General features: G+C 42.5%; 2 protein-coding genes across 2 annotated transcripts in view; one reads left to right on the forward strand and one right to left on the reverse strand.

The window, feature by feature from the left end:
- The window catches only part of swt1 (SWT1 RNA endoribonuclease homolog), a 23,376-nt gene extending 19,961 nt beyond the window's left edge, over positions 1–3,415 (reverse strand). The window contains exons 1-8 of the mRNA XM_030770869.1: positions 3,332–3,415; positions 3,089–3,162; positions 1,990–2,858; positions 1,721–1,813; positions 1,393–1,445; positions 1,149–1,278; positions 705–806; positions 18–206 (exon numbers count right to left, since the gene is read on the reverse strand). Coding sequence (XP_030626729.1) covers positions 18–206; positions 705–806; positions 1,149–1,278; positions 1,393–1,445; positions 1,721–1,813; positions 1,990–2,858; positions 3,089–3,162; positions 3,332–3,415 — 1,594 coding nt within the window. The remainder of the gene's footprint in view (positions 1–17; positions 207–704; positions 807–1,148; positions 1,279–1,392; positions 1,446–1,720; positions 1,814–1,989; positions 2,859–3,088; positions 3,163–3,331) is intronic.
- A 4,462-nt stretch (positions 3,416–7,877) lies between these two features.
- On the forward strand, positions 7,878–13,705 carry trmt1l (tRNA methyltransferase 1-like). The gene is made up of 14 exons (XM_030772493.1): positions 7,878–7,936; positions 8,050–8,163; positions 8,783–8,847; positions 9,272–9,409; positions 9,665–9,771; positions 10,302–10,381; positions 10,603–10,846; positions 11,154–11,366; positions 11,713–11,903; positions 12,034–12,112; positions 12,256–12,422; positions 12,804–12,869; positions 13,119–13,245; positions 13,494–13,705. Exons 3-14 carry the CDS (start codon positions 8,791–8,793, stop codon positions 13,702–13,704), a joined length of 1,680 nt encoding a protein of 559 aa, XP_030628353.1. The 5' UTR covers positions 7,878–7,936; positions 8,050–8,163; positions 8,783–8,790; the 3' UTR covers position 13,705.
- The last annotated feature ends 868 nt before the right edge of the window (positions 13,706–14,573 follow it).

Here is a 14,573-nt window from a genome sequence, read left to right on the forward strand (position 1 = left end):
GTGACTTGTGTACTCACAGATGGGCTGGGAAGCTTGCTGCATGGACTGGCCCCACAGGCGTGGCTCCTGGCCCTTCAGACAGCTGTAGATGTAGTGGACGGCCGGCCGGGCCTTATGCTCCACCCTGCTGGACAGTTTGCCGTCCTTCAGAAAGTCCAGCTCTTGGAGCACCACCCAAGGAATCAGCAGAGTGGGGAAGCCCAGAGCTGGAGTGGAGTTAGGCCGTCAGATATAAACGACAGAGAGTTGTAATCAAGTCATTAAATGATACTAAAATCAAAGCGGTTTCACTAATTCTATTTTATTTAAGTTTTACTTCAGTGGGAGGTCGCGGCAAGGCCGACAGCGTTTCGAAAACTTAAAAAAAAAACCGAGCAGGTGTTTTGTCGGTCTAGTTTTCGCTCGTGTCCTTGTTGACCTTGCTGACCTTGCGTGTGAGCCCATATGAGCCTATATGAGATCATTTTTAAAAAGATTCCCCCCAGATGTTTCTCCCTCCGCTTTTCGCTTTCATGTCAAAAACCGGGGTCACGGGGGAGGCACCGCGGGTTTCGGAGCGGCACGCTGTCTTTAAGGACAGGGTCACCGCTCCGGGGGAACTCCTCAGCGTTTTTTAAACATACTTAAAGTGAGACACAAACGCCAAGCCTAGAGTTGCCTAATTCAAACACACTGACTCAACCAACGAAAACCTCAAGCCTTACCCCCCAGACCATGCGCCCGTATCTTCTTCACGAAGTCTAGGTGACTGAGCAGAATGTTGGTATCCAAGACGACGAGCAGATCCTGCTGGAGGGGCGCCTTACCTGCACCGAAAAGATCTGAGGGTCAAACACACACCTGGACTGCAGACTGTAAATGCTCCAAAACATATCACAAGCATTCAATCATATCGTCCTATTTTCCTGACAGATATGACAGCACATCCAAAAACTTCAAAAAGTGAGGATTCCCAAGTCACGTTTTTGCGTCCCAAGAAGCTCGTTGGAATTTTAAAAGCTATTCCAGAAATGTGTAAGTGCCAAATCAAAAGAAATTTATTGTTTTTTCATTTGAAGTTACGGTGACTCGTTTATCAAAGGGAGACCTTGACGGTCAAGGGTGTTGGTATTTCATTCTGCGCGTGTGTATTGTGTCAGTAACATTACTGGCTGGAACTGTGGCGCCCTCTTCTGGTAAGTCAATGTCCATACAGGTAAGCGCTCCACAGCTTTCTACCACGTTCACGTCCAACTGTTTATTAGTTCGAGCCAAATGCAGCTCCTCCAGCAACTCCATCTGCAAAACCAACACAGAGGTATGAGAACAGACATACACACACAAGGGAACACACACACACACACCACACAAACATATTCCAAACTAGTGTCTAGAACATCAACATCAATTTACCTCTTGGTGATTGTCAGAGACTTCAGAATTGTCAGTCGAAACTGCTTGTGTCACTGCCTTAAAGAGACATAAAAATGTTCTTTTTCAAAACAATAATTCAGTGAATATTACACAGTATATGAGCATAGAATATTTATACATTTAACTGCTTCACCATTTAGCAAGATTTCTCAGTCATCCAGGTCATTTGAGACAAAAGACTGTTCAATAAGAATGGGCCTTAGCTGTTTTTCTACAGGGCAGTATTTGACTTTGACTCATGTGGCTAATTGAGAAATCCAGCTTCATGGAACAGGTCCCAGATCAGCGATCCATGTTCTGTGGCTACCTGCTCTGTCCAGGTTTGGGTGTTGGAAGCAGAGGCTGTGTCTCCTGGACGACACATTTTCATTGTCTGCCTCCCTTGAGATGAACTGGAAGGCTTAGAGAGATTAGACAGGGATGTTACAGAGGCAGAGGCTTCTGGAAGCCTCATTCCAACCCTCTGAGGAGTTCTCAAAGTAGGTACATTGTTTGCCAAAGCCTTAACACCAGAGGAGGAATTTTGTTTGTGGTCTGCTAATGTATTATCTTCAGCGTTTGGGTTAACGTCCCAACGGTTCTTATGCAGCCCGGTTTTGGTTGGTATCTTAAAGCTGACAGGCAGTCTGGGATATGCGAAAGGCTTTCCTCCTGACACTGAACTATGAACAGTGCCCGACTTTTCGTGCTGTACAGGGCTGGACTGCGATGGCGTCTGAGGACCAAGCTTTGGCGCTTGGTCTGGGGGAACCTCCTGCGACGGACAAGCCAAGCCGCCGATTCCCTTTGAGAAACCAAACGACTGGTGGCTCGCTTGCGTTTCCGGAAAGCTTCCGGAACCCCCGCTCCCCTCCAGAAGCCTCCTCTTTACCCCCGAGTCCTCAGACAGGGAGCTATGCTGTGGGGAGCCCTGAGGAGTCCAGTCCTGAGCGTTCCTGCGCTTGGCGTAAGGGACGTCCTCGTCTGCGTCGAAACTCCTTTTCGGGGGCCTCCTCTCCTCTGAGAAGGAGCCATAGTGGGAGGGGCCCTGAGCGTCTTTCAGCTGGGTATCTCTCGGTGTGGACTTCCCCCTCATAAGCCTCCATGTCTTACTCCTTTGGGGGGAGACCCGGGGAACAGGCTGCTCAGCTGAAGTCCGAACAGAGAAGCTCTGCACTGACCTACTAGAACCCTGTCTGGTTCCACAACCAGGAGAGGGACTATTCCTCCAGCTCCTGGATGAGCTGCCGGATTTCCGACAGCTCTTCCCTGGGTCGTGGTAGGCTCTGTGAGCGTCCACAGAACTTTTCAGGTCTTTTGTGTTGCTCGATGGTGTACCTTGCCCTAATTTACATGCAGTCTTACGAAAATCCAACCGTTTCTTTGGGGTGCCTCTGTTTGGAGATGGAGGGGAGTGTGTGTGCTTCTTTTTCTTCTTCTTCTTCTTTCCATGGTTTCCCTCAGAGCTGTGATTGACAGGCAGTATGTAAGTAATTCAAACATTAAAGCAAAATATCTGAAAATAAAATAAAGTCAATAAAATAAAGCGTGAACATTTGTTAATAAGGCTTAACGGATATGTTCAATGTATTGCTATGATTTCTCCGTCGACCAAGAAAATTGAGGATGGCAATTTTTGTCATGCAAAATGTTAAAGGCCCAAAGCTCTGGTGGACTTTCACCCTGTGGCTCTTACGTGGGCTGCTGGCCGTGTGGATGCTTTCCCTCTGTGCTGTCCTGTTTCCCTGCATCCTCTGTCTCCTGAGAGAGCTGACAGAACATCGTTAATTCAGAGGTTGTGACCTGGTTCTTAATCACCTGGAATCTTTCACAGCACAGTCAAAATAACCGAATCCAGCGTTTACATAAACAGTAAATGATAAATGACCTTTATAAATTGAACTTTAATGAGTTATATACATATATACTGTATCCTGACCTTCTCGTTATCATCATCTGAAGAGGTGCCTGCCTTTTTTTTCTCCTTCTTATTCTTCTTCTTCTTGGATTTTCGACTGGACATATTTGACCAGCCTGTAGAGCAGAGAGAGAGAGAGAGGGAGAAAAAAAAAAGTTTTGAGGGAACAGGGAAAGAGGCATTAGCTCTAGTTTTTGAAAGACCAGTCTTAATACACAAGGGGAGAGATGAACTCTGAACTTCTGCGTTTTAACAGTCTAGCCATGTGGCTGAGAATACTGGTTAGGTAGTGAAATACTAAATAATTAAAGTATAATAAAGCATAAAGTCTTTATGTGAGGTGCATGCATTTCAACTATAAAGGTAATGTTCAAGGTCAAGGAAATGTTCAAGGTCATCTTTCCAGAGCGTCGCCCAACAGCTGGCTTTTCTCTGAAGCTCCTCATTCCTGATAAGCTTACATCTATGCTCTACAACATTTCTAACAGTCATTTCATTGTGTTTCCTCTAAAGCTAAGCCTGTGTAGTGGTGAACCCAAGACTAGAGTTTTATGTCCTTGGATCCACATACACAAGCAGTTCTAAAAAGGCAAGAAATCAACATTGAATTATAAGCTTTCCTTGTGTCTGATATAAAAAGGTTCTTCTGCCATGCTAAAAAGTCATCACTTTTGACCAACTGGTAAAGGCTCAAACTAAGGTAAAGCAGTTTGTATAGAGCTAGTAGGAGCAACATCTCACCATGGCAACCATAATAAAGAAAATGTAGCAGTTAAGCCATTGTCAGTGTCATTTGAACCAGCAGATACATTCATGGAAACTACTTGATTTAGAGCAAGTTCATTTCTCTGACCACAACAAAATGTATACTGAGCGTAAATACAAACAAACAAACAAAAACCAAAAAACCTTATCTAATCTTTAAGATGACACTTTTATTAAACAAACACTACTCAGTGAAGAACAGGTTGCATCCCAAACTGTGGCATAGTGTCATTTTACGGATTTTCATAAAATATTCAAAAGAGTTTCAAGTTTAAGGTTCAGGTTTAAGTTTATTTAAAGCCCAATATCACTGTTTACAGTTTCAAATGGCTTTACATGCCCACAGGATTACCACAACCAGAGCAGGACGGCACCCCCTGACTTAATCCTCATAGCGGGCAAGAAAAAACTCCTCAAAAACCCCAGATGCTACGAAAAAATAGGAGAAATCTTGAGAAGGACCACAGAGAGAGGAGACCTCTTCTAGACCAGCCAGGTGTGCAATAGGTGCCGACCCAGTGGGCAAATTACAAACAACACAGCGATACTGAAAACGAAAGCATAACAAGTAGACGAAATGAAGAATAACAAAACAACAAGAGGGAGTTCCCAGCTAAAGATCTGACAAAATTTGATATTATTATTATTATTATTATTATTATTATTATTATAATTATTGTTGTTGTTGTTACCAGTATACAATCTCAGACCGTGGTTAATGATGTAGTTTAGCACACATGATTCTTATCAACTGTGAAATTTCGTAGACCGTTCTGTAAAGACTTTACGCTAGTAACCGTGTAAGCCCCATATGCTGTTCATGAAAAAGCCCTCAGACACCCTCAGTCACGTATCATTACAACTGTCATTTAAGATGTCTCGAAAGTCGTAATGTTCTTCAGACGTTAACATAAGCATCCGAGTAAGAGGATGTGTGTGACATACTGAACAAGACGCTCTATCAAAAAAAAAGTTGGTTAAGAGTTCAAAACTTCCACTGCTGCTTGCCAGTGCTGACGGTTGGTAGGTCCACTGGAGATCCAGTGTTTATAATTTACTTTCATTAGCATGACATTTAGTAGACTGTAAGTGAATAAAATTTCCTCAGCAATCTTCATTACAGACTTGTATCACCATTCTCGGCAAGTATCTAGCGAATCCAGGTATCTAGCCAACAGTATCTGTCAATCAGCTGAGAAACCCCGCTTGGTAAACTTAACATTTATTTTCTTGACCACAGAAAACAATTAAACATTGCGAGTTCAAGTAATCCCAAGTCACTACTACTGGGAAAATACTGTTCGTCATACGAGAGGCAAATGAATGTGATGTGACTGAGACACAATGATTTCACTTACCAGCTTAAGTTTGACAGAACCCCCACATGAGAATCAAAACCAAACAGAATTGCATGACCCGGAAGCAGTAGTGGCTCGCTTTGTTGATCTTGGGATATGTAGTTCTTTAAGGTACGTCTTCTCCACTGGATTCCACATCGACGTCTAACCCTTTATCCAGTTCAACACCTTTATCCGAAAAGCATTCTTAACTGTTGTAGGTTTCTACTTTGACTACCATGCAGCCACTTTCTTTATATTGCAGACTGTGAGAGAGAATTCTCAGCCTAGCCACACTGTTCACCCGCTTAAAAAAACAAACAAAAAAACAAAGTTTTCAGAGTCTGATGCATTGTAAGTTTGTGGTAAGAGCTCAAAGAAGCATACAGCAAACCGAGCTGTTCCGGGGAGTGGCTGAAGCCACTCTTACAAAGCACCAATCTTTATAGTAATTTCTTATCAATCTCAAATACTGAGTGCGCATTGTCTCAACCTCTTTTGGTTGGGGTGCACCTGCTGGTCTGGCCTTGCAAACTCCCAGATAATTCTGTAATACACCTCGGTTTCCGCAGAGCCCATATTTTTGATTGTCATCAAAATCTGTCACCAATGTTTATCTCTCTTCCTTGCTAAAATTAATAAAGAAGACAAAGAGGGCACACACCATGTAACCTTGAATGTCTGACCATCTGCACTCTCTGCACAGAGACAAACTCAAAGGACCTTTTCCATTCCTCCATTCACAGATCACATTTTTATAACAGAAGAACATCACACATTTACTTTAATACAAATGACTAAAGTAAATGTGAAAAAGACTTGAACTGCATTTTGTGGCATAACCAAAAAAAATCACAGTTTGAGCTAAATCAAAAACATGAAGACATTCACATTATATTCTAATAAATCTTAATTAACATGATTTACCTTAATTTTTTCATAGCTACACAGCTCATTATAACCTTGATGTGTCATTATCCAAAAAGTCATTTTATTTCTCAAAACAGCCACTTCCTTAGTAAGCACTGGGAAATGTTACAAGATGCTAAAGTAAAAGAACCACAGAAGACGGATAAATAATAACAATTTAGTATCACGTCACAACATTAATGATTTTTCTTCTAATTTAAACTAATAATTTGAAGCATCGTTAATATAAATTAATTTAACATTCTTGGTGTAGGGCCTAATATAAACATGACGCTTCTGGTGAAAACTTGTTCTGTCACTTTATGGGCTCAAGTTACTCCTTGTATTCTTTAAGCCTGTAACTTCGGGTTTCGTAGATTCAACACAAAATTCAAAAACACTGAGCAGAAACAATTAACAGTTACTTTTCCTGAAGCTAACTACTGTTAGTACTACCCATACTCCCTGTCAATGCTTACGCAATGCGCGTGAAGAATTCACTATACTTTACGGAATTTACGTATTTTAGATAGTTAAAATGGCGGAGCTTAAGGAAGGAGACGCCGAACAGCTACACCAGGAGGACGTCGATATAAAAGGCAAGATAGTTCGCTTTTTTACTTTATTTTGTAAATATAACTGTTCTCTAAATTTTATAAAATAAAAGGCTTTAATTTAATGCATTCTCTCGTAGATAAATTATCTCTTAACATCACTTTTTAACTGCTTAACTAAATATGGGCCTCCTGACGGAGCTCCGCCACAGGACCTATTTGTAAATAATCCAAACACTTCTCATCTGAACGGCTACAAATTGTTTTGGTGACTAAATTATACTAACATGGTGCATTTTTGAATATTCCACTATTTCAATAAGGGAATGGCTGGAACCATTCGATGTAATTATACTGTGGAAAGGTCTGATCGCGGAGCTCCGCAATAGGACCGTACTCTTTGCAACGATGAAGATATCGGACCAAAAGCATTTCATTAGCAGAGGCCTGTGAGAGCCGCTTGAAGTTGGTTAAACTGGCCATACAGTGGCGCACCCTGAACTTACAATAAAACCAAGACGTCCTAGTTGCTAAATGCTTCATGTTTCCAACATTTTTACAACAACGATATTCACTTCAGTTTGGTGGGCTGTTCATTGCAAAATAGTACGTGAAACAGGAAGTTCGGTTCGCAAAGAAAACAACAACATACTTTTTTTTATGTACTAACAAAACCATCTTCAAAAAGTCCAGATAATACAATTGCGAACTATGTGAAATGTTGCAGTTAAGTTACAGAACATCTGTTATGCAATATTCTGATAAAATGATGGATTGCACTTCAGATGGAGGCAATGCTCTGGAAGTACAGCATACAACAGAGGAGGGAGACAGTAAGACTCACACTCAGAGTGATTTAGTAAAGCCTGAGAGCAGTGATGGACAAACCTCAGCATCGTCCTCTTCAGGTAGGCTAACAAACGTTGCCCCTGGATACCTCAGCAACCCTTAAACGGGTCTTACAACCACAGTGACTGTCTGTCTCGTCCCACTTTCAGACAGACACGTGTCCATACAGTCCAAACTGGAGGGACTGGAGAATCTGGTGGATTTGAATGGAGGTGAGGAACATTTGCTCATTGTTTAAGGAAAAAGAAATTTGCTGTATTATTTTGTGAATTTGTTGCTAATGCTCATCCATTCTCTGTGAAATCCGCGCCTGCGCTGTGTGCAGCTGGGAGGAAAGCATGTCCACTCTGCCCGGAGGAAAAGTTCAAGGCCTGTTACAGCCACAAGCTGAGACGCCACCTGCAGAACCTACACTGGAAAGTCTATGTGGAATTTGAAGGTAGGAAATATTGATATTAATATCATAGAGGGGGTGGAGGGTACACCAGGTTTAGCTTTACCACAACACAAAAATCCACAATGTAGTCAAATGAGGTTTACTGTGCAAGAGTAGAAATTAAATATAAACACTTAAAGTACATTGTTTTTATAAATATTTTTTGAAGTTAAGCGTTTTTGCAATAATGAAGTGGTGGTTTTTTTTTTATTATTTATTTTTACTATTTTAAAGTTTAAAAAAATTCAAACATTTGAAAATAAGTATATCAGAAGAAAATATCTTCAAGCTTGAGTAAAAGCATAAGTGCAAAAAAAAATCTTCGTTAGAGTGCAAAGTCTAAAAATGTTTACATCGGTAATTAAGTTAAAGTGTTATACACACGTGTTTATACCTACTGTACAACTGTATTATTGAATTAAAATAACAGCACAGTAATGTGTCATCTTTGACTGTCTATATCAGAGTCCTATATCCAGAGATCACAGTTATATGTGTATATATAACTGAGTTAAGAGTGTCTGCAGGAGAATTAAGAATACACGGAGAGAAGATAAGTGGTAATTGGAGCGCTTTTGAAATTTGCCCTCTCACTTTTCACCATGTCCCTGTGCTCTTACAGGTCAGAGAATGTGCATCTGTCATCTGCCCTGCAGACAGCTGAAAACTGGTCTTGGTACAGACCAGGTGAGACACGTACACTCACCGTGCCAAATCTGTCTTATCACTCACGTAGCAAAGTCAATTACTAAACAACGTTTGCTATAAAAGTTAAACTGCCTGTAGGTGGCAGGCTACGCTATGACTATTTTATCTTGTCTTTTTTTTTCCCCGTCAGATGAACTTGTCACTGCTTACGGTTACGGTTCTGTTTAGGAATGCTTTGTAGGTTTTATTTAAGGTTTTATTCTTTCTTCTGTGTGAAGACAGAACCCAACTCCACTAACATTTTTATCATTTTTATAAAAATTCAAATCTGAAATTCTGTCTTCTCACAGCCACTCTTGTCCTTTCAACACTTACCGTTAACATTTTTCCAGGTTGGGTAGAGCTCTTACACAGTTTTGTGTGTGTGTGTGTGTTTGTGTGTGTGTCTGTGTGTGTGTTTCAGGCTCAGGGCAGATTAGTTGCTCACTACCACTGTGTGGTCTGCTCTGTCACCATCGCCCGTAAGACAGACATGATCAGTCATCTCAAACGGCACATTAATAAAGGGGAGACAGAGGCCAGCTACTCCGGGGGCTCAGACGTACCTTTTGAAGAACCAGGTAAGGGGGGGGGGGCTCTCTCCACATACGTAATCTCCTTTTAATCTGGGAGCTCTGCTAATGTCATAATTGTTTAAAAAAAATAACTTTTCTGTCTCACATTGTCTTACTTTCCCTTTCTTTCCTTGCTCTGTCCCTCCCTCCCTCCCTCCCTCCCTCCCTCTCTCTCTCCCTCCCTCCCCCCCCCCCCCCCCCCTCTCTCTCTCTCTCTCTTTCTTTCAGTTGCTGGTAGCCAGGAGTATGAGATTATGAAAGAGTTGGGAACCAACGTGCAACTCCTTCCCAACCACAGCACCCCGCAGAAGACAGACACCTATTTCAACCGTAAAATGAAGACCAACCGGTTAGACAACCATCACATATCAATGCTTTGTGCTGAGATTAGTATCATATTGATTTTTGTGTGTTCCCATCATCTGTTTTCTCTCTACCTGAGTCACTGAACGCAAACACTCGGTCTTTCCAGGTTAAAAAGACGGCATGGTTGGCAGTCAAAAAGATATACATGTAGACACATGTTTCTCTGCATTCAGTTATGTTAGTTCATTAAGGTTTATGCTGTTTGCCTTTGACCCTTGTTTGATGGCTTCTCTATGGTATGCAGCCTGTGGCCTAGAGGTTAGGGACTTGGGCTTGTGACCGAAGGGTCGCTGGTGCGATTCCTAGGACCGACAGGTAACATTGATGGCTGAGGTGCCCTTGAGCAAGGTGCCTAATCCCCAATTTGTCTCCAGGCACAGGTGTGCTGCCTGTTGTCTGTGCGTTCGCTGCCGGTGTGTAAGAATGGGTTAAATACAGAGGAATTTGCTGTTTGCAGTGTGTGTGTGCGATTCTATTTATTTGATGTGCTTGGTGTTCTGTGTGTCTCTACAGGCAGCTAGTCTTCTGCTCTCTGGCGGTTCTAGCTGAGGAGAGGAACCCACTGGAATGTTTGGATGCTTTTGGCGCCACAGGTGAGATTCCCACATGACACAGGGAGACATATATCAGGATTTAGAGGCATATTAATATAAAATTCTGTGTTCTCTGGACAAGTCATAATCTGAATAGAACAGCAAGTTAATGAATAGCAGTGAAAGAAATCAGTGTTGGACTGTGTGTCAGTGTCTCATCATTAATGTGTACCTTACTTATTTTTGTATGTGTGTGTGTGTGTGTGTGTGTGTGTGTACAGGCATCATGGGTCTGCAGTGGGCCAAGCACCTTCGCAGTGCCGTGAAAGTGACCATTAACGACATAAATGAGGCGTGTGTGAAGATGATAAGGGAGAACTGCCACCTCAACCACATCCGCGTGGAGGGGTCTCGCACGCCACGCCCAGCGGAGGGGGTGGGAGAACCCGACACGCCCATTGCCTCTGTGGAGGTGGTCAAAATGGATGCTAATGTCATCATGCACCTAAGGCCATTTGATTACATGTAAGTCAGAGACTAATATAGTTAAAAACACTGAGTTTGACTTTAGAGTCAGGACTAAAACATAATTTTGCCATTTATAGTATGTTTTACCCAGGTACAAGATATACATATATATATGTTTACATTTTTGCAAACACTATTATGGAAACATTGTGAGGAATTTTGCAGGTTCATAAAATGAATTTAGATTTTGAAAATCTTGTTAAAGCGAATTAGAGCATTAACAACTTGACGTGTAGAACAGGACACACCGGAGGAACATGTTATCGTCCAGAAAAGACATTCTGAGACTGCTGGTTGTTTTCAGACACCTGGACCCCTTCGGTACGGCAGTGAACTACCTGGACGCAGCCTTCAGAAACGTCCGGAACCTCGGCATCGTGTCGGTGACATCTACGGACACAGGCTCGCTTTACTCCAAGTCGCCCAACGTGACGCTACGCCATTACGGCTGCCATATAGTGCGGACGGAGTACTACAGAGAGCTGGCCGCGCGGATGGTGGTGGCCTCCGTAGCCAGGTACGGCCGACCGCAACAGTCAGACAACCTGTGACATACAGTCGCAGATTACAGTTTCTAGTCTCTCAGCCTTTTCCCCATCTACAAGTATTTAGTGCTCTTGAGATAAAAAAAAAAACTGAGTGATATGTCATTGGTATAGAACTTGAAGCTGCATAAGGCTAAAACATGTGTGTATACAAAATATATAGATAAGGATGCGATGTACAGAGACTGTGTGTGTTTGTGTTTCCTGACTCTTTCATTCTGTGTGTATGTGTGTGCCTGTGTGTGTGCGTCTCTGTCTCTGTTTGTGTGTGTGTGTGTGTTTGTGTTTGTGTTTGTGTGTGTGTGTGCCTGCCTGCAGGGCAGCTGCTCGTTGTAATAAGGGCATTGAGGTGTTGCTGGCCGTGGCCCTGGAACACTTTGTGTTGGTGGTGGTCCGGGTTCTCAGGGGCCCCACTCAGGCAGACGAGTCAGCCAAAAGACTCCGCCAGCTTCTCCACTGCCAGTGGTGTGAGGAGAGAGTCTTCCTCAAGCCAGGGAGCATGGTGGAGGGTAAGAGAGAGAGAGAGAGAGAACACAGAGGATGGAATTTCTGTTTAACAAAAGCATGTTCTGGTTATGTTATACGGTAATGTCAGTGGAGTCTTGATGGAGTCTGCTCCTTTTGTTGTCTTTGTTTTAGAGAGTCTGTACAGACAGTTGCCGTGTCAGTGCCATGGTAGCATGCCAGGGAAGACGGCGGTGCAGCTGGGGCCACTCTGGTAAGGATGGCACCTCTCACAGTACTGACACTACCCTTAACATACGCCACTTAACATCTGTTATCAGTAACATCAATTGTACACTATTCATGTATAATGTATCATGATTATTCTCTCTCTCTCTCTCTCTCTCTCTCTCTCAGGTCAGGGCCTCTCTTTAACACTGGTTTTCTCCGGCGGATGTTGGTGGCAGCAGTCCAGCACAGCATGGAGGATATTCAGCCTCTGGTAAAGACGCTTATCTGTGAGGCAGACTGTACCACCCTCAAGTCCTTCTCTGTCACGGGCCACTCCGTTCTCGCCAATCAGGGTATGAATGCATGTCTGTATGTGTGTGTGTGTCTTCTTCAGGCATGTACAGTCATATTTTTTTACATGTCCAACATATGGAAGTTCGTTAAGTGTTTGCTAAAAAAGCGCATTAGAAAGCTTAGCACATGTAGGTAGATTAGAGTTCTGCTAGGTTTTGCCAATCTAGTCAGCTCTGACTGAACTAATCGATTTAATGAAATATCGTAGCTATCAAAAATCTCCAAAAACAAGCTGTAGAAAGCATAAAACCTTATATGATTAAGATCACCGTTATTGTTGCCTTGTAGTGAAGGTGCAGTAACTCTCTCGTCAGTAATTAAGCGAAACATTGTTAGTTTGGAGCCGAACAGATTGAATAGTGTTCTGTTTCTTTTTGCAGTGGAATGTGGCGTGGTCATAAAGACTTTACAGAAAGTGGAGGAAGCAGACACAGCTGACCAATCAGGTAATATATTCCATTTTTTTTTTTTTTGCATCAGTTGTCCTCGTATGCAAATCGCGGTTGGTATCACACACAAAAAGCCACTGTCCCCACCTTCATATTGTGACTTTTCAATCTGTTTGTCACCTCAGAGAGATTTGAACAGAAAAAACGTTTGTGTAAAGTTTACAACCTATTTCTAGCGTGCATCTACCAGTTTACTAGAAAACAAAACAGCATTGTTTATGTTGCCCTTTTTTCTCTCTGATTCAGGAAAGAGAAAATCAGGGGAGGATACTGGGAACCTGGTAAAGAAGCTTAAATCAGACGTGTCACTGGAGCACCCAGCCTTCTACTACAGCATCCACCGACACAGCATCCGTGGCATGAACATGCCCAAGTCAGTGACCTCACGTCGCACTGTCATTCAGAAACACGTTATATGGATAGTTGGACCTGTCAGGCCATGTATTCCCTTGATTTTATGAATAGGGAACCAAATGCATGGTTCTTTGAAATTTCATTAAAAAGTAGTAAAATCGATGCTTGAAAACACTTCTTCTTCAAGGTCAGAAAATGAAAATAGAGGCACTTAACCATGGAACTTTGTGTCTTTCATTCATGCTTACCTGTTTGTGTGGATTTCAGGTTGAATAAGTTTCTGCAGTATCTCACCGAGGCCGGGTTCAGGGTGAGCCGAACCCACTTCGACCCGACGGGCGTTCGCACCGACGCCACCCTCGACCAGTTCAAATCGGTCCTGACCAAGTACAGCGTGCCGACCTACACCTCGGCAGCTCATACCAGCACCCACGGGCAAGGAACTGGCGCAGTGGACGCCGGCCGCAAAACAGACTGAACCCTCGGAGTGGACGCGAGGACCGGAAGAAATTTATGATAGTTTTGTGCTTGAGAGACTGTTTTGTGTCAGCTGTTCCATAAGTTCTGAATGCACTGACTTCAGTTCCTGTTTTCACCCTGTCAAAGCTGCCTCGCGATAAGATTCCCCCCCCCCCCACAAAGACATTGTCCTCTTTTGAATGTACACTTTCACAAACACAAACATGGAATGTGAACAAACTCTTTTAGTCCATGTTTCCATTTTCCTTCATGCTGTATTGCACTGAAAAGAAAAAATGAGCAAATTGTTTTGTTTGTGATATTTTCTTTTCTTTTCTTTTTTTTATTGTAAGGGTTTACTGTACTGAGTGTGCAGATAAGTCAAGCTGAACCCATTGAACTGTGGTTTTTATATATATATCCTCTGCTGATATTTATTTATAAATTTGAACTGTGATAAGTGTGTTTTCCAGAAATAAATACTAAGATGTTTGGTGATTTCAACGTTTTTAGCATTTTTATTTCCTCTTTTTATAGAGGCGTCTTCTTATCTTTTGTTGTGCTTCCAAAGAATTTTATCACTCATGTTACCTTGGTCTGAATTTGCGGAATAAAACACGAATGCTGTGATGTGCCATAGTTTACTCTGAGGTGTAGCAGGATCAGATTACTTCGTGGTCTCAAATACCTCTGTGTTACTTACACCAGGAAAACTCTTTACGTTCTCCACCACGCCATGGTCTCTCCCTGTTGTCCTCATCTATATGAAACGCAGGTCTGAACTTGTTTGGCGAAACGCCCAACATTAGCCATAGTGGTCTTGTTGGTTGGATTAGACTATTTGTGGAAATGCTCTCTGACTGGATGGTAATTTAAAACAGTAAATTA

This window comes from Chanos chanos, chromosome 4, assembly GCF_902362185.1.
Source record: "Chanos chanos chromosome 4, fChaCha1.1, whole genome shotgun sequence".
NCBI lineage: Eukaryota > Metazoa > Chordata > Actinopteri > Gonorynchiformes > Chanidae > Chanos > Chanos chanos.

Excerpts from the sequence above, each read along its gene's own strand:
- trmt1l (XM_030772493.1), top strand. The coding sequence starts at position 8,791 with ATGTGCATCTGTCATCTGCCCTGCAGACAGCTGAAAACTGGTCTTGGT. Across the intron at positions 9,410-9,664 it reads GCTACTCCGGGGGCTCAGAC|GAGTATGAGATTATGAAAGA; the intron begins GTACCTTTTGAA and ends GCTGGTAGCCAG. Across the intron at positions 9,772-10,301 it reads CGTAAAATGAAGACCAACCG|GCAGCTAGTCTTCTGCTCTC; the intron begins GTTAGACAACCA and ends GTGTCTCTACAG.